This window comes from Pezoporus flaviventris, unplaced genomic scaffold (assembly GCF_033815535.1).
Source record: "Pezoporus flaviventris isolate CSIRO_AGI_PZ_B2104156 unplaced genomic scaffold, CSIRO_AGI_Pfla_v1 ptg000021l, whole genome shotgun sequence".
Taxonomy (NCBI): domain Eukaryota; kingdom Metazoa; phylum Chordata; class Aves; order Psittaciformes; family Psittacidae; genus Pezoporus; species Pezoporus flaviventris.
In genome coordinates this window covers 1,448,294-1,472,364 of record NW_026892569.1, presented here as the reverse complement: position 1 = coordinate 1,472,364, position 24,071 = coordinate 1,448,294, and the positions used below count along the sequence as shown (strand labels likewise).

The following is a 24,071-nucleotide window of genomic DNA, read 5'->3' as shown; positions in this document are numbered from 1 at the left end:
ACTCTGAAACCTACCGACGGCCCCACGGCAGCGCGGCACCCGCACCGCGGCACCTGCGCCGCCCTCCGCGGGGGCGTGGCCCCGCGCTCCGCCCCGCGCAGATGGTGCCGCCCGGCCAATGGGAGCGCAGCCCGTCAGCTGACCCGCGGCGCCTACCCAGGTGCGCGCCGGCGGCGGCACAGAGCGGGTAGTGGCACCGCGGCAGTCCGCACCGTTCAGCCTTCGCGGGGAGCCGGGAGAGACGAGACGGGAGGGGAGGAAGGAAGAAGGAATCCCGCCTCCCTCCGCCCCGTGTCCCAGCCGCCTCGCTCCGCAGCCCGGCGCGGCGGGACCGCGGCTGCGGCGGATGTGCCGCCCCCCGCGGGCAGCCCCGGGGGAAGAGACGCGGGTGCTCGGGCAGCGATCCGCAGCCGCCGGTAAGTGCCTCCGCAGCGCTCGGGGGAGGGAGCCGGGCCCTGGGGCGCTCCGCTCCGGGGCGGTGCGGTGCGGAACGGTGTGATGGTACCGATCTCCGGGGGCCTGGCCACGGAGCCGTAAGGGAGCAAAGTTTGCGGCACCGGCCGCGCCCCCCGGGCAGCCGGCGGTCCGCGGCCACTGGCGGGGAAGTTCCAGCGGGCACCAGGGTTTCCCGTTGCGGGCGGCGATTTCGTACCGACCCGGGGCTGGGGCCGCTTCGCCCGCACCCCTGGGGACGGCGGGACCGCGGAACGGCCGGGCTGCAGCGTCGGTTGCCGTTCCCCGGCCAGCTCTGCCGCTCGGTGTCCCAGTGGCGGCCCCGTACCTGCGGGGGGCCGGGCCGGCTGCGCGGTGGGGCTGGCGGCTCCCGGGCTCGGCCCCGCGGACAGATGGGGGCGGGTGGCGGCAGATGTCTCGCCGCCTCCATTCACCCGGCGGGGTCTGGAAGACAAGGAGTCTTCAGAGGAACAATGGCTCTTAAGAAACCGGCACAAAGGCGCAGTGTGAGCGCCGCGGCCCCGCAACCGTCCCCCGAGGGCCGGGGTCGTTGTCCGCCGAGCGGCCGCTCCGCACCTGCGTCCCCCAGCGCGGCACGGCGGGGCCGGGAGCGGGCTCCGGGGAGCCGCTCGCCGGGAGAAGCGCGGGGCGGCTGCGGTCCAAACGCTCTCCCTGCGCGGGAGAGGAGCGGAAGAGGGGCACCCAGAGCGGCCCCTTGGAGGGCTCCGCTGTCGGGTGGGGGCTGAGCGGCGGGGGCTCGTCAAGCCTGTGAGAGAGGGGGGGAGCGCAGCGTGCCCACTCCGTCCCACCGGGAGAGAGCGGCAGCGGCAGATGTCGGCCTGCCATGTCACCTCCTCCCCCAAGTCGTTTACTGCTAGTTCGGCGCGGTTTTCCCACCAGGCGACAGAAGGAAAAGTAACAGAATCCCACCGAAAGTAGGTAGGGGCTCACGCACAGGGTGCCTGTGTTTCTGTCCTGGAGCTGCGTGATAGCTCCCAGTAATGAATCTCCTCAATGAAAACTAGTTTGTGAACCTTTAAGCCTTTTTCTCACGGACTTAAAGGATCCCTATAAATCAGAGTTGGCGTTTCTGAACAAGACCGTGAACCCCTATGGAGAACAGTTAAGATGTATGTGAGGCAGTATCATAGAGGCTTCGAAGGACTGGAGTCACATGCTGTAGCAGTCCCAACCACTGGCCAAAGGCCACACCAAAGTATGTCCAGAAGTCTTGCATGTTGGACTTTAAATTAAGATGGATGCAGCAAGAGAGAGAAACCAGTGCAAGAAGCTCCCCAGACCAGGCAGCATCCTCTTCCCCCCTGGGGTCCCTGGGCAGGCAGCCTCCAGGTGTCCTGCTCCCAAAACATTGCAGCAGCCCAAAACTGGTGAACCCAGGCTGTGCTAGAGACATGGTTTAACTTGTGCCTCGACAGGTAAAAAGTTCTCTGAATAGAACTGTATGTAGTCCCTATAAAATCATACGTCCTAGTAGGCATTTTGGACTTAAATAGACCAGTTACTGTGACAACTAGCAAGTAATTTCCATTTACCTAGAACAGACATGATTTAATACTGCCAGTTATTAAAGGGAATAGGTCTTTGCATCAAGTTGTATAAAAAGATAAAACTTTTTAATGTTTAACTATGGAAACCCTTTATTGACGTGAATAATGCTGAGCGCATCACACTGCAAAAACAAACTTCTGCTCAGTCTGGTGTACCAGGGCTCAGACGATGGCGTAGGCACAGATCAAGCTGAGATGCTAGAAGAGCCCTGATTTAAAGCTAGTCTTTTGATTCCAGCTCGTGGAGAAAACGTGATCACTTAAAGCCTGGCGTTAGTTAAAGCTTTCATCACCTTATCATAAAGTACCCCTCGGTACTTGAGGAAATCCGAACAGCCGCTGGGATGCGGTGCGGCAGCAGCCCACGCGGAGGTGATGCTGCAGCCTTTTGTTTCACTTCCACACAGTATCGTGGCACTGCAGAAGCCAGGGAAAACTTTTGTGGCTCAGCGTGCTGTATTCCTGCTGTATTCCTATTGCATCTAACCATCAGCAGGCTGCTGCTATCAGCTCTTCCTGATTTGTTTGTAGGGACACTTAAAGCATTTGGGATGAATTGTAACCCAGTCAAGTATTACTGGTATTGCAGCTTGCATAGTATAACATGTACTGAAAACGTAATTTGTTTGCATTATTGAGCATATGGATTTTTTTTTGTTGGAGTTTATATCATCCCCAACAAGAAGTAGTTTAAATAATAAATATTGTTTAAATAATTTCTTGTATGAATTGTTCTGAAGTTTTAATTTCTGTTAATGATCTGAGTGAGTCAATAAGGTTTTTTCATTTTGGTAGATGGGTGAGATCCCTGTGCCATGTTATTTCTGCCTCTCTTGGAACTGCTGCTTCCCCAGGCAAATGCCTTGGAGCATGCCTGGTCCCAGGTTGGGCTTTGTGTCAGGCTCAGAGTCGGATCAGGCATCAGCAAAAGACAAAAGCATAGAAAAGTTCAATGGTGGTTCTAGAAGAGCACTGGCTGTTGGCAGCACCTCTTATACTTTATTTTTTTCAACCAGCAAAGTATCAAGGTGCTGAAAACACCTGCTGAAGAGCCAAACGTTTTCAGAAACAAAAATCACTTTCTTTTCCTTCTCACTTCATAACTACGGAGGAGGCTGTTCTTTGAAGCCCTGATTAATATAAATGAGTTGTAATTTTCTGACCAAGCCATCCTAGCTCCCACAGATTATTCCATTGGCAGACATGTGGGCTCCACAGCTGTCCCCTCATTTGTGTATGAAATGGAAACACTGGTGGCATTTGTAGGTTACCATAGTTACGCGAACAATACACGTGTGAGGCTTCATCCTGCCAAGCTCCAGATTTTTTCCTGGCAGACATTTTGTAGACTCAGGACTGAAGAAAATCTATGTAAAGTTTTTGGAAGCACATAAATCCATTTCTCCTCCTATCTGTTTATATAATGCTAATTAACAGGGAACCCGCATTTCAGCCTCATGACATCTGATTTTTGCATCTTCTCCCAGGTGGAAATGCCACTGTGGGAGATACATGATGCTCCCAGGAACCATAAATTCCAAGCTCCAGTCAAGAGCATTTAAGTTATTAGCAGGGTCAGGCCTTAAATGCTGTGGCAAATACAAACCACATCTTAGAAATAACTCTCAGCACAGCAAGGTCTCCACAAAACAGAACTTTGGAGTCAAGCTAGTTTTTCTCCCAGTTGTTAGGCAGGTTGGCAATGGCTGTTGGGTTCCCGAGGAGCAGAGCCAGTCCCCACCATGCCTGCTCCATGGGGAGCACCTGCACAAATCCAAGAAAGAGCACTGAAAAGTATTCCCATACTCTGTTTTGTCTCTTCAATTAACATGTACCAGCTACAGGAGGAAAGATGGGCAAGAGTAAAGAAAATCATGGAGCTGGCTTAGAAACTGGTTTTGTTGGTATGTCATAAATGCAGTAAACAATAGTGTTTCTCTAAGAGTTGGAGTACTTAAATTCTGCAAAGAGAAATCAAAGTAGTCCTTTGATAAGAAACAAGTCTACTGAGGTTGTGCTTGAGTTTAGTCAGCGACTTTCCCAGTCTCGTTCTTTTCCTGTAGCTGAGTAGTTAAGCCCTGTGCTAATGGACTTCATTAAGGTCAGGAACAGAACAGGCCTCCATGCAGGTTTAAGAGGCACCTAGATTAAAGTCCTAGTACACCACATTCTCTTACTTCTTGCTGCTTAAAGCCCTGCAACTTTATTCAAATTCGTTTTGCTATTTAGATACTGTCTTTCATTTTTCTGCATATGGCACTGAAGGAAAATACTGGATTGGCCTATTTTGGATTGGCCTAATTCTCCTCCTGTTGAAGGCAGCAGAAGTCTTTGGCATCAGTGGGAACAGAATTAGACTCTGTTCTTAAATTCTACTGCAAAATGTTTTTATAACTTCACCTTCTAATTCATAAGATCTTCATCTGGTGATACAAGCCAGCATTTTCTTGACTTCCAGCTGGCTGAATTATCAAAGGAACAGGGCATGGTTTTCACATGGACCACAGTTTCTTTAGGTCAAGTCTGAGATGGAGCAGATACCTACTGCTTTTTTCTTCTTAACTTAAAGAACAACAGGGCAAAGCAATTGTAAGTAACAGCCTTGAAATATTTAACAGGATGCTGTACTGAGAATGCACAGGAGTTATAAAAGTGCCGTAGAGAAACAGCTCTTTCCCTTATTTTATTTGGTACCGCGGTCTTGCTGCGTAATTCTCTCACCTAAGCTACTGCCCTTCAGTCCTCTGTGGTAACACAGGGCAGTATTGTCCCTGGCCATTTCACAAAGTGAAGGGGTCCATTTAACACTGGAGGCAAGGATTGTGCATGGGTTTTGTTTAGAAATTCTAGAGACTATCAGCACCTAGTTTCCAGGTATTTAATTTAACAAACTGATGATTCCAGCAATTTATCCATCTGTCACCTTTGATTAGAGCAGGAGTCCCAACCGCTTTTTGAAGCCAAGCTCCCCTCAAGGTATCTGGCAGGGTTTGCCTTTTTCTGGTTACTCCAGTGTTACTGGATGGCAGCGTGGCAGCAAGCTGTTCCCACCAACGGTGAGGTGATGTGCAGCCCCTCACCTGCATCCAGCCATGTCCCATGAGGCAGGGGAGGAAGCAGGGATGGGCACTGTGCGGAGAGGGCTCTTCTTATATCAGAAGGCAGCAAAACCCTAGGCTGGTGTCAGGGCGTGTGCTGCTCTTTATGCATGATGCTCCAGGAACAGGCCTACAGTGGGGTCTTACCACTGCCCTGCCTGCGTCCCGGTGGGACAGCACAGCCCCATTTCCCAGGGACCACCAGCAGGGACGTTTTCCCACTTTTGGGACCAGCATCATCAGCTGGGAGTCACTTGCATCATCTCTAAGGAGTTGCTTTTGTAGAGAAGCAGGAGGTCTGAAGTCTGATGTATCACACACTCCTCAATGCATAATGTTATTGGATTTATAACAACTTTTTGTACGGTTGATGTAACTTCAGTCATCAAGAAAAATGTGATCTTTAGAGTCTCTTTATGTGCTGGATTCACACTAAACTCCTCACTAACCCTCAGCTGCAGCAGCAGGACGAGCTCTGCAGAGGGCACCTCAGCTTCCACTCAGCTCCCTGGGCAGTCAAACCCCCCTGTCTCCATGTGGTCCAAAAACTTGGTCCATTTGGACTAAGCCCAGATTTTCTGTAGTTTTCAGGGTTTGGCCAGCAACACAGTGATGAATCAAGTAACTTCTGAGAACCACATGGAAGTTTTTTGGATAGAATTACTGAGCTTGTTCAAAATCTGGTAAAACAGCATTTTATGTTGTGCTTTGGTGGTCTGTTGGGTTTGTTGTTTTTTTTTTATAGAATATGACTCAAAGCTTGGATTGTCTTTTTGTAATTTGAAAGTATTTATCATCAATGTAGTGAATCCTGTATTTTCTGTTATTTCATGCATCATATAATTTATTTGATTAAGCAAGTCCTAAAATACCTGGTAAATGCATACCTTGCTAATGTGCTGCATGTAATTACCAGGATGCAGATGAGCTACTGATTGGCTTTGCTAAATTTTCAAATTAGAGATGATCCATCATTCTAACAGAAATAGAGTAAATATTGATAATTACAGAGATCCCCTGCTCATAATGGGCAAAAGTAACTTGTTTTATCCATAGATGAATCACCAGTTAAGTGAACCAGTTGCAAAAGGAGTTTTTAAATAGCTGCTTGAAAACAGGTCTTTAAGATGGTTTTATCATAGTATAAGGCAGCGCGTAAAGCAAGGTAAGTGTTCTTTATAAATCCAGTGATAAATAGGTTTTCCTTTATCTTTCTGCCTCCTTCAAGTGAAACAAGTCTAGTATATACAAATTAAACATCGCTGTCCCTGAAAGAATCATCGTCATTAGGTAAAGACTTTATCTAGGAAACATCAATTGTGAGAGAAATAATGTCTCCTACGTGTTCTGCAATAGGCAGCAATTTTAGGACTTCTGGTTTTGCAAGCACTTATGAAATAAACCTATCTGTGGAAAAACTGCTGACTTTGCCATGACAAGACTGAGGACTAAAGCTAGAGAACAATTTCTAGGTCTGTTCTTAAACATGCAAATACATTAAACATGATGGATTTCCTCTTTACATCTCATGAACTTCACAAAGCAGGATTGTGATCTGTCTTCTGCATGAGACAAAGTTAGTTTCAAAACGTAGGTGATACATGAGATAAAAAGAAATAGCTAAATACGTGCTACCAGCATTTTCACCATTCTCAGCTGAACAACCCTTCCTTTCCTGCTGACGTGCAGATGACCTGCTCCATGTTCCACACAATACTAAAACAGTTTTAGAATGAAATAAGGATGGAAAACACTCCATAAAGTATGTATTTTCTAAGCCCAGTGTAATGGGTTATCAGTTGTGAGTGGAAGGAGGAGGTCTTCAGAACAATTACAAAACTACAACAATTACAATACTACAAAACATAGAAGCCCATTCAAAAGTGCAGAAAAACTTGTGAAAAGGGACGGTGAGGTCACGTAATACCTAATATCTAATGGAGAAAAAGTAACTTTTTTCTTAGATCAGAGTAAAGCCTTAGGTCAGAGCAGTACCAAACCCAACTCTCTGGCCACTTAATGGAATTACTTCTATCCTGCCTCAACTTGGTTGAGTTCCAGATCTTTGTCTTGATGCCAACAGCCTTTCTGTTAGATCCTAGCACTTCCCATGATAAATCCATTTACTTTATTGTTGGTACGTTCACAGCCTTGAGTGAGCAGTAAGATGTGTCTGTATCAGTCAGTTCAATATATGGTTTTATTAACATTTACATGTGAATGTAGCTCAGAAAAAAAAGAACTTAATCTTGCAAGACTGTAACTCCTAGAAAAAATCAGTGAGACTCTCTTATGCTAAGGGCTGAAGATCTGTATAAGCATGCTACATGCATAAACAGCACAGGTTTTTGTAGGCCAACTACAGGTGGTTGTAGGCTAACAGTAAACCACAGTTTAATACTTATTCACTAATAATGGAAAACACATAGTACAGCCACAGGAAATGGAATTATTAAAGTAGAGTGTAACAAGGGCCAGAAAAGAACTCTTCTTTCCTTGCTTGAAGATAAACAACTGGCTGGTTTATTGCATATCCATACACACACAGATGTATATACATTTTTTAATAACAAGTCCTATGTGTTTCCTAAAGCCAGTGTTGTTATGCTGCCTTTATAAATACATACTGAGGCACTGACTCATTTAATTTTTTATTTATTGGTTACCATCTCTAGCACAGAATGTTTTGGCATCCGTTCTGGTAGTAACAACTTCTTACACACCGGGGTCTATCCCAACTGTGGGGGATCCTGAATGACTCATAAAACTGGAGTTTGATCTAGAACTGTGTAGGAAGCAAAATAATCACACTGCCAGAAAGGCAGTCAGCAAAAAGAGAGGAAGAGGATTTTCTGTTGCTTCATGAAAATCCTGTGGAATCCTGGCATCCATATTTCTTGTGGTTAAAAATACGTTTCATCTGCTCCTTATTTCATTATTATTAACACCTCACGTCCACTGGCAAAGCTGCCTTGGCTCTCAGAGTAGTCAAAGACCAAAAAGAAGATTCTACTCAAAATCCAACACAATCTTAATGCCCTTGTTCCTCTTTTAGAGCTATTTCTCTTTTTTTTTTCCCTCTTTGTCATTTAAGCTGTACTGATTTTGATAATCTGTTTCTTGCTATTTGAGTTGTTCTTGTATGAAATTCTCATGAGGTGGGTGCCCCCATGGGTAAGATGATGTTTGAATCCCTCCATGTGATTCTAAGTTCCCAAGCATACCAAGACTGAATTCCATTTCTGTTCTTTAAATATGATTAGAAGATGAAGCAGTATTTCTTTAGTCATGGTCCTCTTTCATTCTTCAGCTAGCAGATAGACTAAATGCAAAAAATAGTTGGAATAGGTCTTCTAAAATTAGTTATTATTTTAGATACTGTACAAGCTGAATCCAATTAGGTTTAAATTCTCCCTCACATTTAAAACATACTGAAGGCTGTGAATGCATAACAGCATGTACAGGTGGAAATGAAAGGATGGCCCCAGAGGTCTGTCCCCCATCCAGATGCAGTTGGTTGCAGAAGGGAAGAGCTGCAAGGAAGGTCTCATGAAACTGGCTTTTAACCCAACAGTGGAAGTTACTTGGTTGGCTGTTAGGAAAGCTGATCTAGTCAAATAATTCTATCTGGTCATTACATGAAATGAGAATAATGATCACAGATGTGATTTTTCTCCATCGAATGAAAGAAAAGCTTTAGTACTGCCTCTGCACTGAAGAGGGACAAACTCTGTGTTAGCAGGACACAAAAACTGAAGTCATCAGCACTGAAAGAACCAGCCCATATTGTCCCAAGATTAATCTATTCTATGAAAATAAACGTAGTAAGAAAGCAGATAATAAGTTGGGTTTATAGTGTAAGACTATTACTACTGTACAAACATACCTTGCCTTTTGGGTTTGCAAGGCTTGTAAAAGGTTTACATTTAAACAGACTATATAATTTGACAACCCACTGTTTAGAAAGTACTTATTATTCCTGATGTTTCTAATATGACTTGTTAATGGTAATTTGTAAGAGATTTTCAAACAGATGACAGAAGCTGGATTGCAATTCCATGGTTGATTTGATGGGCCATCAATACACAGTAGCTGTACTCTGCATGGTATCTAGCCTCCTGTACTCGAGATCAGTGTCTGAATGAAAGTAATTCTCTCTCCTGCAAATATACTTTAATATTTTAATGAAAACCACTGTATCAGATGCAAGTCTTAAGAATAAATCCCAATAAATTGCAAATTTTTAAGATGTAATATGCTGTTCCTGCAGCACAGGCATTATGAATAGGATGCTCTTTGAATTTCTTCTGCGGAGATAAGAGTAGTATTTTTCAAAAGAACACAGATAAAGCATGCTAAGGTTGGCTTGAAATACAGCAAATCACATTCCCACCAGAGCTTTCCCTAAAATTAAACACTGAATTTATTTTGATGGAATGTGTATATCGACAAGAACAAAAAGTAGGTGTTATTTGCACAGAAAAAAACTCCAAAGCTTAAATATTATAAATCCCTGAGGATGTGTTTTGAAGCTTTATAGCATTATTACATGTCCTATAGGCCCTTGTTTTTCTCTTTGCTTTTAATAACAAGTTCCCGGTTTCAGATTTTGGTATGCTCTTTCAACTGACTCACATCATTTTCAGCCTGAGTTTTCTGTATTTTACACAATTCAGGCTTGTAAATAGCTTATATCCTGATGACATCAGAGGCTTTAAAAGCCTCAATACAAAAGGCTTACTATCAGGCACAATTCCTCAGTATTTCTCTAAATGGACTCAAAGTCCAAGTCCTGCCTCTTTCTTGACGCTGTACAAGGTCACTGATGCTCTTGACTTGAGGAAGCCTTGATCTTAGTAACACAGCATTTTATACCAGGTTTTGTGTTGTGTTTGCTTGTGTGATTTAGTGAGTGCACGTATGTATTTGTGTTGTGGTATTTCAGTACCCTTCTCTCTCCTAAAGGACGCTATCAGAGGTTATTGTTCACCTTCAGTATGACATCAATAGCTTAGTTTCTCTCTATAGAAGATGGGTGGATATAGAACTACAAAGGCCTTACTGAGACTCAAAAGTAAAGCTAGACACTTTTTACCTCCAACATACACACAGCAACCTTTCCTTAAACTTGTCAAACTGTCTTAACTGACTAATGAACTCAGCCTGAGCTCATTACAGGCCAATTCATCTCCAGCATCACTTCCAGAGTAAGCAGTTCTTCCAGCTAGCTCTTTGCCAGATCAGCCAAGCCAACCTCTTTCAGCATCCCCTATCTAAACAAGCTCCTCCTTTCCCTGACTATGGAGGAACACTTTGTATCGATCCCAGTCTGAATTTGGTTTTCTTGATCACTCTGTTCCAGCTGAAGCTTCACCCCTCCTTATGCTTTGGCAGTAATACTCTGTCACTACAGTAGATTCCTGGGCAGCGTGGCTGGGCTGTATAATGTGTATTTTCCTAATGACCCACCTGAATCAGGGTAAGTTTTCCTGAACTGACTGATGACAGAGGATGTTTATATGGCAGTAGTTTCACAAACGATAATGATGGGAAAACAAGAAAGCTGCACAAGTCATTAGCAGAACATTAGCACAACAGACAATTTTCCAAAAGACTAGCTGTTATCTGATGTATCCGATCCCACAAACTTTTACCTGGACACATTTAGTACATACGGCTGCCAACCAAAATCTGTGCTGATGCTACTTGCAATATGAAAGCAATTTTGCAAGAATGTAGGGAGAGAAGATTTTCTGTGGTAGTGCTGCTGTTTCAAAACAGACATCCAAATATCCATGTGCAAACTCTATTGTTTCTTTTTCAGCAATTGTTAACAGTGACAAGGAAGCTGTCAAGGAAGTGACAACACTTTGTCTTCCTATTATCAAGAAAAAAATGTTGAATATCTATTTCTTGTCTAGTTGGCAACTTAACTGTGAATGCTTTTCGTGAACACTATTTCACTATTGTCCCTTCCTATTCTTCTCTTACTACATTGTGGGCTTAAATGTACTTTTTCTTTGGAGCACCTGAATGGCTAGACTAAGTTTCGCCAGCCCTCAGCAGGCTATAGCTGCCCGTGCACACCTCTCCACCCCACAGGCAAGCTGATGTGAAGCATCTCCTGCTCCATAACCAAATACCCACCATTACGATTTCTTAGGCCAAAGAAAGTCTCAATATTATGCAGTTTTCACAACCTAGCTGGAAAGGGAAACATTACACAAACCTCTCCCCTGCATTTCCAGGATGGGAAGCGCAGGAAGGGTGCTCACATTCCCTGCACACAAAGAAACACAAACAAGCCAAGATCCCAGACATCTGCTGTGGGTTTGCTCACTGACAGAAATGTGGTTCCTTCATGCACTGGGTACTGAGAGGTCCCACGGAAAATGCATTTATTTAGCAACTAGTAAATAATTCCCTCCATATCTCTTGCATTAAATTAACCATTATTTCTGGTGGTGTGAAGTTAACAGCTGCTGTGAGTGGTGTTGTGGTTTGGTATACTAACAAATATGAATTTAATGAATCAGAGGGAAGGCAGAGAATGCTAAAAGCTGTCCTTATCTCTTCCTCCCTGCCAGCCCTTACTGTTTAGGGGAAGTTTCCTCACCCGGTGTTTTTAAAAGAAGTTTCTAACACAGAACCAGAAGGACCGCCAGAAATGTCCTGACCCATATTGAATACCATTGTCAGAAGACAAAATAAAGGTGTTTTGTGATATGACTGTGTTCTAAGGGAGGTTTTGAGGTCTGATATTCTCCCCTAATCCAAAAAGCCTGGAGCTACTGCTCTGCCCCTGCTCTAGAACTTGTATTTCTATAAGAAACAACTCCCTGGCCTTCAAAAGCCAAAATCTTCTGAACTGATTCCCCCGTCTTGTCTTTCACTTGGTCTGCACCTGGCTACCAGGGACATACTGTATTCATTTTAGATATAAAAAAACAATACAAAAGGATCTCACTGGGTGAAAGGCTGAGATGCCGAGCAGGAAAGGGGCACACAGTAACACTCACATTCTCAATTCAGTCTCTCTGGTTCCAGTGAGAGGTGGGAACTTTCCCAGGAGCAATCCCCTGTTTATCCACATGGGTTTGGTGATTATTCATTGGGAACCAAGTACTGTCACAGATTTTGTTTTCAAAATCTGGTTGTCCTCCAGCTTATCCACAAAGAAAATAAAAATTGCCACATACATATCTGGTCTAGTTCTCATGAGGAAAGATGTGATTATTATTCTAGATAGGGCTTCAGAACCTGAGGAGTCTAACATTTGAGAAACATGGTGGAAAACATTGTGCTCTTTTACTCCTGTGGACACTAAGGTGTCTGTGGCCAGTTCTGCCAGCTGGAGAGCTGGGAAGACATCCAGGGGTGGAGGGATGGCTGTTGGTGACTGCTTAGCAGAGGCAGAGAGCTGGCAGCTGCTTCTTGCAAACCTGAGTGCTGAGATGGTCAAGCATATCATACATAGGTACAAAGAGCAGAACAAAACAGCCACTTAGTTCTGTAAAACCGCAGTGCACAGTCACTAACAGTGGCTGCCCCTCTGTAGCTCTTCTCAGGGAGAAGGATGGGGTTTTATAGCATAAGCAGTAGCCAAAGCAAAACTCCATGACTCAGGTTTTCCCTCCAGCTGTGACCTCTGGGCTGCTATTCACATAAGCACAGCACTAAAATGGACATGGGCATTTACTTTTTGATTACACTGGATTTTCACTTGTAGCTTCATCCAAGCTGCCCTGGGCTGGGAGAGATTGGAGATAGTAAATGTGGAAGTCATTTCTAAAGAATATTTTCCAGTTAAAATTAAATCCATTTGCAGCAGAAAATAACCAGAGAAGAGTAAGAATCACTAGTAACTTGTAAAATTGTATGTTCATAGTGATCATAACCCCAGAACTCTATTCAATAAAACCAGAAATGCCTTCTTATCAAGGATGAGCAATGACTGCAATGTCCAAGTAAGAGGATGCAAATATTCAACAAAGGAAGGATTGAATTTGACTTTTTTTCAAAGTCTAGATGAGCTCTGACGTATTTTAAAGAAGCTTTGAAGTCTTTTTTGGGGAGTTTCAATTTTAAAGCATTACCTGATTCCTCATGTACATCAGGATCAGTACCAAACCACCATCAGGGCCCATAACTTTATAAGGCACGGACTTCTTTCTCTTCATCTGCTTAGAAAAAAGTTACAGGAGGGACCCAAAGGCATAAACGTTAGAAGCAGTATTGCCTCTGGTAGTGGCATCTGCTGCCCTTGGTGGTGCTGCTCCTTTCTGAGCCAAACTGCACAACAGGACCAGAGACATCTCCCTCTGCAAGGAAGAGCCCCTGAGTGACAGCAGCTTATGGCACCTCCAGAACTGATCTAAAACTGTTACAGGGTGAGACCCCTACCTGCATTATTAACTGGCAAATGCTGTAATTTCAAACATCTGGAATTACATCAGTTAAACTTCAGATCTTCAATATTCCAAGAACTGTCTAGTTTGGGTCGGCTACAAATATCTTCTCACTGAGAGAAGCATCCACTGAAGTCACCATAGCTGTTTATCCCAGCCTCCCCATCACTCTATGTTAATACACTCCTCGCTATTACGGTGCCGTTAGGATTTATTTCTTTAATGCACTTATGTCTTATTTAATTTTTCCATCAGCTGAAAGTGATTTGAGAAGGAATGTTTGTTCTGCATCTGCTTGTTCTGCCTCCAGCAAGCTCTTCTCAGCTCTCAAGTCTCAGCTACCAGAAAGAGTACCTAACTCAACAGGGTCAAGTGCTCTCTGGCCAACATTACTGTTTCCCTTCCTCCAAAATACAGCCACAGAACAGATAACAGCATGCCAACATAAAAACACTGTTGATGTGTTCTACTTATAACACATACATACTCATAGCATTATATCATACTCTGAACTAAAATACTGTAATTTCATTACTTAATATGCTGATTAGATTTTGAAGTAAAAACATCAGAAAATGGCATTCCCGTCGCCACTATGCACATGACTATTTTGCAACTTTGTTCAAAACCTGTATTGAGTTCTATTATTTTATATAGTGATATCTTTTGTAGGCTTTGACTAGGCTGAGGCCTCCCTACTTTCTAATTGAAAGAGATACAATCATTAGAGCTTGAGCTTTGTGGTGTCACCTCGAATTTCAACAGGTCTGCTTTTTAAATCCTTGTTCAGATTTGTCACATGCCTTGCTAGAGAGCGCTTTGTATTTAATTCAAAGCTTGTTGGACACGTGCACTAATCTGCTTAACCTTCACTGTCAGATACTGCAAAGGTGTACTTTATCTGCCAAAACTGATGTGCACAACGAGCCAAGAGAAATACAGGCATGTGAAATCACCGCCATGAGCACTGGCTGGAGAAAATCAGTTCATGCAGCGTCGCCGCCACCACCAAAACAACGTGCTTCCAGATGGAAGGAGAGGCAGTTCCTGTACTTCACAGCACAAGCCTGAATTGCACATTTCACACATGCACAAACAGAAACTCTCAAAAAAATGCTTTTTACAGCAGCAGTAATAGATTGGTTTGCAGATAAAAAACTGTTTCCTGGCACTTATTTTTTCAATAAAGTGATAACTAGAAAGATCTTACTAAGAAAATCCTTCCAATACCTAAAGGGGGCCGACAAGAAGCCTGGAGGGACTTTGTACAAGGGCAGGTAGGGACAGGACGAGGGGGAATGGCTTTAACCTGACAGAGGGGAGATTTGGATTAGCCATTAGGCAGTTCTTCCCTGTGAGAGTGCTGAGGCGCTGACACAGGGTGCCCAGAGAAGCTGTGGCTGCCCCATCCCTGGCAGTGTTCAAGGCCAGGCTGGATGGGGCTTGGAGGAACCTGCTCTAGGGGAAGGTGTCTCCACTTGTGGCAGGGGTTTGGAACTGGATAAGCTTTGAGGTCTTTTCCAACACAAACCATCCTGTGATGAGAGCTTAGAGTGAATCCATGTTTAAAGACCCATGACACAACAGATTTTCGGACACTGGACACTGTTCAGTTACTCTTGCATGAATAACTTCAGGTTAAAAATACATGAATTGTGGTGAACAATTCACATGATGCACAATGAAGGACAAAGCTAAAATAAGGACAGTAACTTCATTTAATCAAATTTACTGTTATTGTTTGGTGCTTAGCTGGATTAAATCTAAACTGTTATCTGGAACTGATTTGATTAACTCGGATGAATTTTGGCAAAGTTTGTATGTATTTAGCTTGAAATTTATAAGTCAACATCTTCCTGAGCCTTACTTAATTCCACTCACATGAAATCCGGGCCTTGAGACAGCTCTGGCACCCTGCCTCCCATCAGGATGATGCTCTGAGCAGTCCTTTGAGACCTAGGCTGCAGTCACCAGCATATCCTCCATCTTTAGCATTTCTCATGCCATTCAAACAAATATTGCAGACTAGAATTGAAAGATACCTGAAAGTTTTCTTTTCAGCTCATTGCATACATTGCTACAGTCATTCACTTGAGATGAGAGTTTTCTCATGTAAATCCCAAGTAGAAGAGAGTTCCAAGCCCTACATAACTTAACCACACCAGGTCAGGATTTTTGTAAGAGGTGAATGTGATAATAATGATTGTTTTCAGATATTTTTCTTTAAAGGAAGAAGACATTGAATAATATATAAATTGTACATGACGTGACCGTAACATATACCCTGATCTGTTTTCAGGAACATCTTCAGACACTGGTTTGCAGAAGATTCTGGAACACAGAGGAGCAGCTGAAAGTCTTCAAGACTATTTCTTGTCTTCTCTAAACTCAGAAAACAATCTTTTCACTTTCTGGATGTCCAAGCCTTTCACGTTAAGCTTTACATTTGCTGCCTGAAAACCAATTACCCTCTCAATCTCTTGCTGTTTAAAGGGGCTGGCGAGCTGAACTCACTCACTGACCAGCATGGCGAAGGTTAGAGTTGCTTTAACTGTTTGCCAGTTGGTGCTAGAATTGCTAATGAATTCATTAACTGAGTCTTCCATGCAGAGTAACGAATGTCCACAGCTTTGTGTATGTGAAATCAGGCCATGGTTTACACCACAGTCAACGTACAGGGAAGCCACAACAGTTGACTGCAATGACCTTCGGTTAACAAAAATCCCCAGCAATCTTTCCAGTGACACTCAAGTCCTTCTGTTACAAAGCAACAACATTGCAAAGACCACAGATGAACTCCAACAGCTGTTTAATTTAACAGAACTGGATTTTTCACAAAATAACTTCACAAGTATCAGAGATGTGGGGCTCGCAAATCTCAGTCAACTTACTACTTTGCACCTGGAGGAAAACCAGATAACGGAGATGACTGACTACTGCTTGCAAGACCTTTGCAATCTTCAGGAGCTATATATAAACCACAACCAGATCAGCAGCATTTCTGCAAATGCATTCTCTGGCCTGAAAAACCTTTTGAGATTACATCTCAACTCCAACAAATTAAAGGTTATTGACAGCCGTTGGTTTGATTCTACTCCTAACCTTGAGATTCTCATGATTGGAGAAAATCCAGTGATTGGAATATTAGACATGAATTTCAAACCACTCTCAAATTTAAGGAGTTTAGTTTTGGCAGGTATGTATCTCACAGACATTCCTGGCAATGCCTTGGTAGGCTTGGATAGTCTTGAAAGTCTTTCCTTCTATGACAACAAATTGGTAAAAGTTCCTCAGCTTGCACTTGAGAAAGTCCCAAATTTAAAATTCCTGGATCTCAACAAAAATCCAATTCATAAAATTCAGGAAGGTGATTTTAAAAACATGCTCAGATTGAAAGAGCTTGGAATCAATAACATGGGAGAACTCGTTTCTGTTGATAGGTACGCACTTGACAACTTGCCTGAACTTACAAAGCTTGAAGCCACCAACAATCCAAAGCTGTCTTACATACATCGTTCGGCATTTCGCAATGTTCCTGCCCTGGAGAGCTTGATGCTGAACAACAATGCCTTGAATGCAGTCTACCAAAAGACAGTGGAATCCCTTCCAAACCTGCGTGAGATCAGTATCCACAGTAACCCGCTCAGGTGCGACTGTGTCATTCACTGGATCAACTCAAACAAAACCAATATCCGTTTCATGGAACCTCTATCCATGTTTTGCGCTATGCCCCCAGAATACAGAGGGCAGCAGGTGAAGGAAGTGTTAATACAGGATTCAAATGAACAATGTCTTCCAATGATCTCTCATGAGACCTTTCCAAATCACTTAAACTTGGACATTGGCATGACAGTGTTTTTAGACTGTCGGGCAATGGCGGAACCTGAGCCAGAAATTTACTGGGTCACTCCTCTCGGCAATAAAGTAACTGTTGAAAGTTTGTCTGACAAATACAAGCTGAGCAGTGAAGGCACCTTGGAAATCTCTAATGTCCAGGTTGAAGACTCCGGGAGATACACCTGCGTTGCTCAAAACGTAGAAGGGGCTGACACAAGGGTTGCTACTGTCCGGGTGAACGGAACGCTTCTGGATGGTACCCAGGTTCTGAAAATCTTCGTCAAGCAAGCAGAATCGCATTCCATCTTAGTTTCTTGGAAAGTTAACTCCAACGTCATGACTTCCAATTTAAAATGGTCATCAGCCACTATGAAGATTGACAACCCTCACATCACATACACTGCTAGGGTCCCAGTTGATGTACATGAATATAACCTCACACATTTACAGCCATCTACAGATTATGAAGTGTGCCTAACTGTGTCAAACATCCATCAGCAAACACAGAAGTCCTGTGTTAATGTTACAACAAAAAACGCAGCTTTTGCGCTAGATATTTCAGACCAAGAGACCAGCACTGCCCTCGCAGCAGTAATGGGGTCCATGTTTGCCGTCATCAGCCTCGCCTCCATTTCTGTTTATATTGCAAAACGATTTAAGAGAAAAAACTACCACCACTCATTGAAAAAATATATGCAAAAGACCTCTTCAATCCCCCTGAACGAGCTCTACCCTCCACTTATTAATCTCTGGGAAGGCGACAGTGAAAAAGACAAGGATGGTTCTGCAGAGACCAAGCCAACCCAAGTCGACACATCCAGAAGCTATTACATGTGGTAACTCAGAGGATATTTTGCTTCTGGTAGTAAGGAGCACAAAGACTTTTTTGCTTTATTCTGCAAAAACGAGAAGTTGAAGACTTTTGTATTTTTGACTTTGCTAGTTCGTGGCAGAGCAGTGAGGACAGGTGGATATTTCAGGATTTTTTAGTATAGCGTATCGCAATTGTCTGACACAAATGGCAGCTTCACCTGGCTTCCAATCCTGGTTTCCTTTCGTTTTCCTCTTTTTTTTTTTTTTTTTTAGTTATTGTGCTAAACTTAATGCTGGTCTAACTACAGTGCTGAATACAATTAATGAGAGGCTGGGGTTACCCTGTGATCCAAAAGTAGCACAACCCCATTCCTCCGAAGCCATCAGTAGAGTACAGTATCTTGCAAGGCTAACATACAGTTTGGAAACTGCGTTGAACTAGGTTTGTAACACTGGTCTAAGGACTCGTACACTGAGCAAATGAGACCTTGAATGATGTTAGTTGACTGTACTGTAATGTTGTATCAACTGATTTGAATGTTTTTGACTTTGAACAATGGGTTTTCTTTTTTTATTCTTATTTTTGTAGTAGTTGAGAAAAGCTTAGGTCAAGCTAACAGGCAATAGGAATATGTACATCCAATTTTTTAATGTAACAGACTAAATGTTAATTGTTCTCTTATTATTTTTATTCTATTTAGTAGACACTTTTGAAGAATACTAGAGTTTTGTTGTGTTTAAATCACCAACACATGGTGTTGAATGAAGGCAGAGCTATAATAAATTTAGTTTTGTTCTGGTTTTTTACTTTAGAAGTCACAATAATGTACTGGGTTTAGCTGTCACTGGTTTGACTGGTGATCATGTTTTGACATCAAATATATCCAAAATGTTATATAAAAATATTGTGGGTTTTTTTTCTTGATGGAATTACATTTCAAAAAAGTTCCACTTGGTTTTTGTATGCATTTATTTTAATGGCAGTGTTTTCTCTACACTAGATGCAAAATGCTGAAAATAGTCTAATCAGACATGTATCTGTATGGCTTTTGGGCTCCAAATCACTGCAGAATCAAAACTGTTTGCATAAGGTACACATCAAAAATAATTCCAGAAGTGTGTAACAAAACATCTTCCTTTTTGTACACTTTTCTGTTTATATTCTGAGCCAAGATAAAAATGAAGCTGACATTTAGCTGTCATTACAATCAGTGAGGACAAGGGAAACAACTCAGTGCTACCAAACTGAAATAAAACAGTTGAATCCTGGAATATACTTTAAAAAAAGAAAAAGTGAATTGGATTAATATTCCTTCAGAAGTACAAATCAAGATGCTTAAAACTAACAAAAAGTACTATGTTTGGCTCCACTGCTGTATTTTTTATAGGCTTAAAATTAACCAGTACTCTAGATATTTTATGGATTTAATATGGTCCGAGTGCAGAACTCAGAAAGTGGTGGTGTTTCTATGTGTGCACTGGGTATAATATAAAGGCATAATTTACAGCTGAACCTACAGAAGCTCTGTACGTTGTCTTTTCTGAACCCATGAAGTTCTCCAGAGACTGCACACAAGTCACAGGCAGGGTGGGTTTCTCCTGAGTTACACTTATGCTAAATACTGATCAGCAAGCACAGATTTTTCTATGCTCTATGACCACTGTCAATGGCAACTTTTTAAGTGTTTTTACACCCAAATTACCTTCTTGGTAAGTAAAAGTTAACAATTAAAGTAATGGATGTGCTTTGGGATTGTTTGAAGTTTTTATCTCACTGGCTTCTCAGATATATCAAAGATCCCCCCCCAAACTTACAGATAGCTTCAGACTTGTTTTTCCCCTTCAGGTAACTGTCTAAAAGTGAAAAGTTATCAGCATAGTTTCACTAATAAGCTGCTTTGGTGCAAAAACTTCAGTACATCTCTTGGATACATGCCTTGTTTATCTTCCATTTCAATATAAAGCTAAATGAAGCTATTAATTATGCATTTAAATCAAGTACTTTATGCTGCTACACACAATCTTTTATATATTCATGAGATCAAATACATTTTTAATCATATGACAATTAGATGTTGGGATTAGGCAAGTGTCTTGATCATGGAGAAGTACCATAGTGGAAGCATTTATTTGTCACCTTCTCCTGTATTTGTGTTTAATGTTAATGGGAAATTTCCTCTTCTCCAGGAGAGCTTCAGAGCAATAATTATAATCTTGTCTATATGCTATCTATCCTTAAAACTGCCTTTATTATTACAGTAGGCATGCTGAATGAAAACTGAGATCTCCTTTGCAGTGAAGATTCACTCTACTTTTTCCAGAGTAAGGGACACTGAGAAGGAGAAGAAAGCAGCACTCCTGAGTTTGATCAGCAATCACCAACAGCAGCTGGGGGGTACGGGAAGGAAAGCAATGTTTAACATGTTCCTTTCCACTGGGGAAATAACAGGCCTTTTGTTCCCTGCAGACCTGTTTGGGGGCTTTATGTCATTTGTTATCTGTTTAGAGCAATGCTGTTGAAGAACAGCAGGAGGAAATGGCCTGCCATGCACTTCTCCAGGATGTGCTGATGTGCAGTATTTCAGGGTAGCTGACGTTGCTGGGACTCCAGGAGAGGGATGCAGGTTACCTGAACAGCATCTAGTTAACACAGTGTATTCTGCCCACACAGCCACCAGTGAGATGTATTTTCAGCCCTATCATCTGACCCCTGAGAATACTGTAGAGATCCCTTGGAAATTTAAAGTTTTGCTAATAAAATCAAAAGAAGTGGGCCAGAGATGAATCACATGTGGCATATAATCTTAGCAAATAACCTTCAACCTTGGGCTGCCCACTTTGTGCTTGCAGTTCATTGTAAGCAAAAATAAAACTACTCTAATTGCCTTCAAGACGTATTTGCATCTGCTACTCACTGAAGACAAAATAACATCCCGGGTTTGCTGAGAATCAGAGACTGAGATTGACCACTTTAAAAACAGTAGGGGAAAACCCACTGTTATCTTTCATTTGACTAACAGTTTAGAAATGCTGTGTAAGAGTAGATATTTCATACCCAACTAAACTTCTGCAATGTTACTTCCACTTGGTTGTCCAATCATAAAATATTTCAGTCCCCTGAAGAGTAAATAGCTCACTCAAATATGGTATACAGTATTCCAGCTAAATTCACTTTTAATTTCCTCACCGAAGTCATAACATCCTATTGGATTGAGAGAGGGTATTTTCACCCATGAACAAAGACTCGTATTAGTCATGGTCTTGGAATAAAGTGCACAAATACACTGATGCTTTCATAGACCTATGGTCTGCCCTCCAGCTCTGCCTTCTGAATACATGCTCATTTAGCTACTAAAAGAAGCTTATGAAGAGAAAAGGCCAACAGCTTGGACCATTGGTTTCACAAATGGGTTAAAACTGGAAACAAGTCAGCAAAACTGAGATCCAGTGAGAAGGGCATAAACTTGCCCTATTGCCACTGGCCAGGTGGGATCTAAGTGATAAAAAGAGCATCTTTTTGTCCAAATTAGGTAACTCCATTTGCTTTGTGCTGGAAACTTTGAAAATAAGACTGAGGACAAACCAGTGCAATGAAACTCCCGAAATTAAGTGGGATAAGCAGCTGGGACTACTTCTGCAGTACTGCCAATGCACCCTGTATGGAAACAGGGTTCACTTGGAGCGTATCTCCTAAACACCTCACCATCCTAGAAAGCATCATGATGGACACACGCACAGAGGGCAATTCATGGTGGAAAAGCACACAGGCACCTGGGACCAGTGCTGGAAAGAGCCGTTTCACAACTCACCCAACACACCAGGAGTAGCTGTTTGTTACGCTGTGACCCTGTTGCCACCACCGAATCGAATGCCATGAATTTCTGCTGCAACTGGAATTTGTCTTCCCATGCTCACCGTGCTGAGAGCACAACTGCTGCAGCCCCAGCAGCTATAGAAAGCACAAGGCTGAAGAGCAGGTGAACGTGCTACTACTGAACTTTGTTCAGGAAAACCCAGAGTGCCTGAGCTGGGGATATCAGATGCTGTTAACACAGAGACCTCCTTAAAATACCGGCAAAAGAAGATACTACCTACTGCTGCCAACCCCCCTAGGTAACATTTATTTGCAGTGTCATACAGAAGGGAATGTTTTCTGTTTCCCCTGAACCATCCACCTTTTAATCTTCTCCTTTGCTTCTTGTTCCAACTACTGCAATATCTTACAGTTGAGAGCTTGTATCCACCCTCTCTCCTGTACATCTGCTCTTCAGTCAGCCTTCCCCTGGTCTCACCCTGCCCCATACCCTTTCTCCTGTTCAAGGGCGAATCCTCTGCAGCCTTGGTCATCTTGAGATCTCAAGAGATTACACTAAAGGCCTTAATTTGTATTTAACTTCACAGCTACCTGTTTACCAACCTTTCCCCTTCACCTGATTCTTACCCTGTTTTTCTTTCAGCCGTTTCCCTTTGGAGACCTCAGCTGCTGTTGGCTGTCAGTAAGAGTCAGATCAGGGATGCGATTCAGCAGGCAGCGGGTCCCTGCTGCCTCCCCATTCACTGCTGTGGCACAGTGCTTCCACTTAGTAAAGCCCCTGAATGTCTTCCCATGTCTCTGCTTCAGTTATCTCTCCACCCGTATTCCTGAGCACATGATGACCCTGTTTTCTACTGGTATGAAAACAACAAAAGACTTAAGTTTTCTTTTAAGTAAGGTAAAGATTTACTCTATAATTTGTACTATTGTATATTTATGTCAAGTAGACCAAAGGAATGCTGAGTCATAATAAAAGCATCATAACAACAGGTTTTGAAATACATGAAAATAAATACTTTGGAAAAACTGGAATTGATCAGTAAGTGAAATTTTCAAAAGCAACTACATGACTTAAGAGCTTCATTAACTTGAGTGGTAAATGAGATTTTCCTCAGGTGCATCTGGAAGTATTCACTTTCCTTAAACACTGAGCAGCTGTAAAAGACTTTCTGGGGATTTTCTTTCCCTCCAAAAATCACTCAAACCCACAGTTTTTATCTCAGTGATGGGAATGGGGGGAGGGGGATGCAAATTCTGTTCTGATTTGCAGTGATCTAAACAAGGCCTGCATCTTTAAAAACTGCAGTTCCAGGTTACTGCTCACAGCTGGAGTGAAAATTCCTTAACAGCAGCATTTCCTACTGTGGCCTATTCTGGACTTAATTCCAAGCAAGAATTAATGTATCAGAAAAGATCAGAGTGGGGAACAAAGAAGAAACATCACTGAAGCTTTGATGGCTTTCAGTTTTGAACGAGGTGATTTAATGTGCACAACCCCAAAGACTGCAGTGTGTTTAAGGACTATGTGCAACCTAATAATGCAGTCATTTACAAACCCATTGCTCTAAAACATGAACAAGAATAAGTGTTCATAGCTAAATTTTTTTTTGGTTTCAGGTATAAAATTATCCTTTTATCCTTCATATTCCATTTGGAGAGCTCTCTATAATAATAATAATTATAAAAATAAGTAAAAAAAAACGATTCTACATCCTATACTCAATTACACATTTGTCTTTCACTGCAAATCAAAGCACACCCAGAGAATACAGATGTACAGCCAGCTGCTGCAGCCTGGAATGAGTGCTTGCAGCCAGGCCAGGAAGAAACCACCCCAATCCATACATCTGAGGTTTAAACTGTGACACATCATTCACATAGCAGTGAGGCTGCTATGCCATGCACCTCTGAAGTCACAGTCCCCAACCAGTAACAGATGATGGATGCATGTTACACACTGTACCCTATTTCTGTCAAAAAGGTACAGCAGTTTTTGTTGGGGTGGATCCTGGAGATCTGTGCTGTGCCCAGATGCTAAATATACTGGTAACTGCTAAAAATCTCAGTTGCTTAAAATTAA

The 24,071-nt window shown here is 42.6% G+C and overlaps 1 protein-coding gene across 3 annotated transcripts; it reads left to right on the top strand.

Annotated features, from left to right (window-relative positions):
- Positions 1-249: 249 nt before the first annotated feature.
- On the top strand, positions 250-23,023 carry LRRN1 (leucine rich repeat neuronal 1). 3 transcript variants are annotated; one of them, XR_009743794.1, is made up of 3 exons: positions 250-416; positions 15,827-19,887; positions 21,708-23,023. XR_009743794.1 is itself a non-coding variant. In XM_061455698.1 (2 exons), exon 2 carries the CDS (start codon positions 16,054-16,056, stop codon positions 18,202-18,204), a length of 2,151 nt encoding a protein of 716 aa, XP_061311682.1. In that variant the 5' UTR covers positions 250-416; positions 15,827-16,053; the 3' UTR covers positions 18,205-23,023. The 3 variants fall into 3 exon arrangements, 1 of the variants encoding a protein (XP_061311682.1); XR_009743793.1 differs by having other exon boundaries at positions 15,827-22,290; positions 22,635-23,023; XM_061455698.1 differs by having other exon boundaries at positions 15,827-23,023.
- Positions 23,024-24,071: the final 1,048 nt, after the last annotated feature.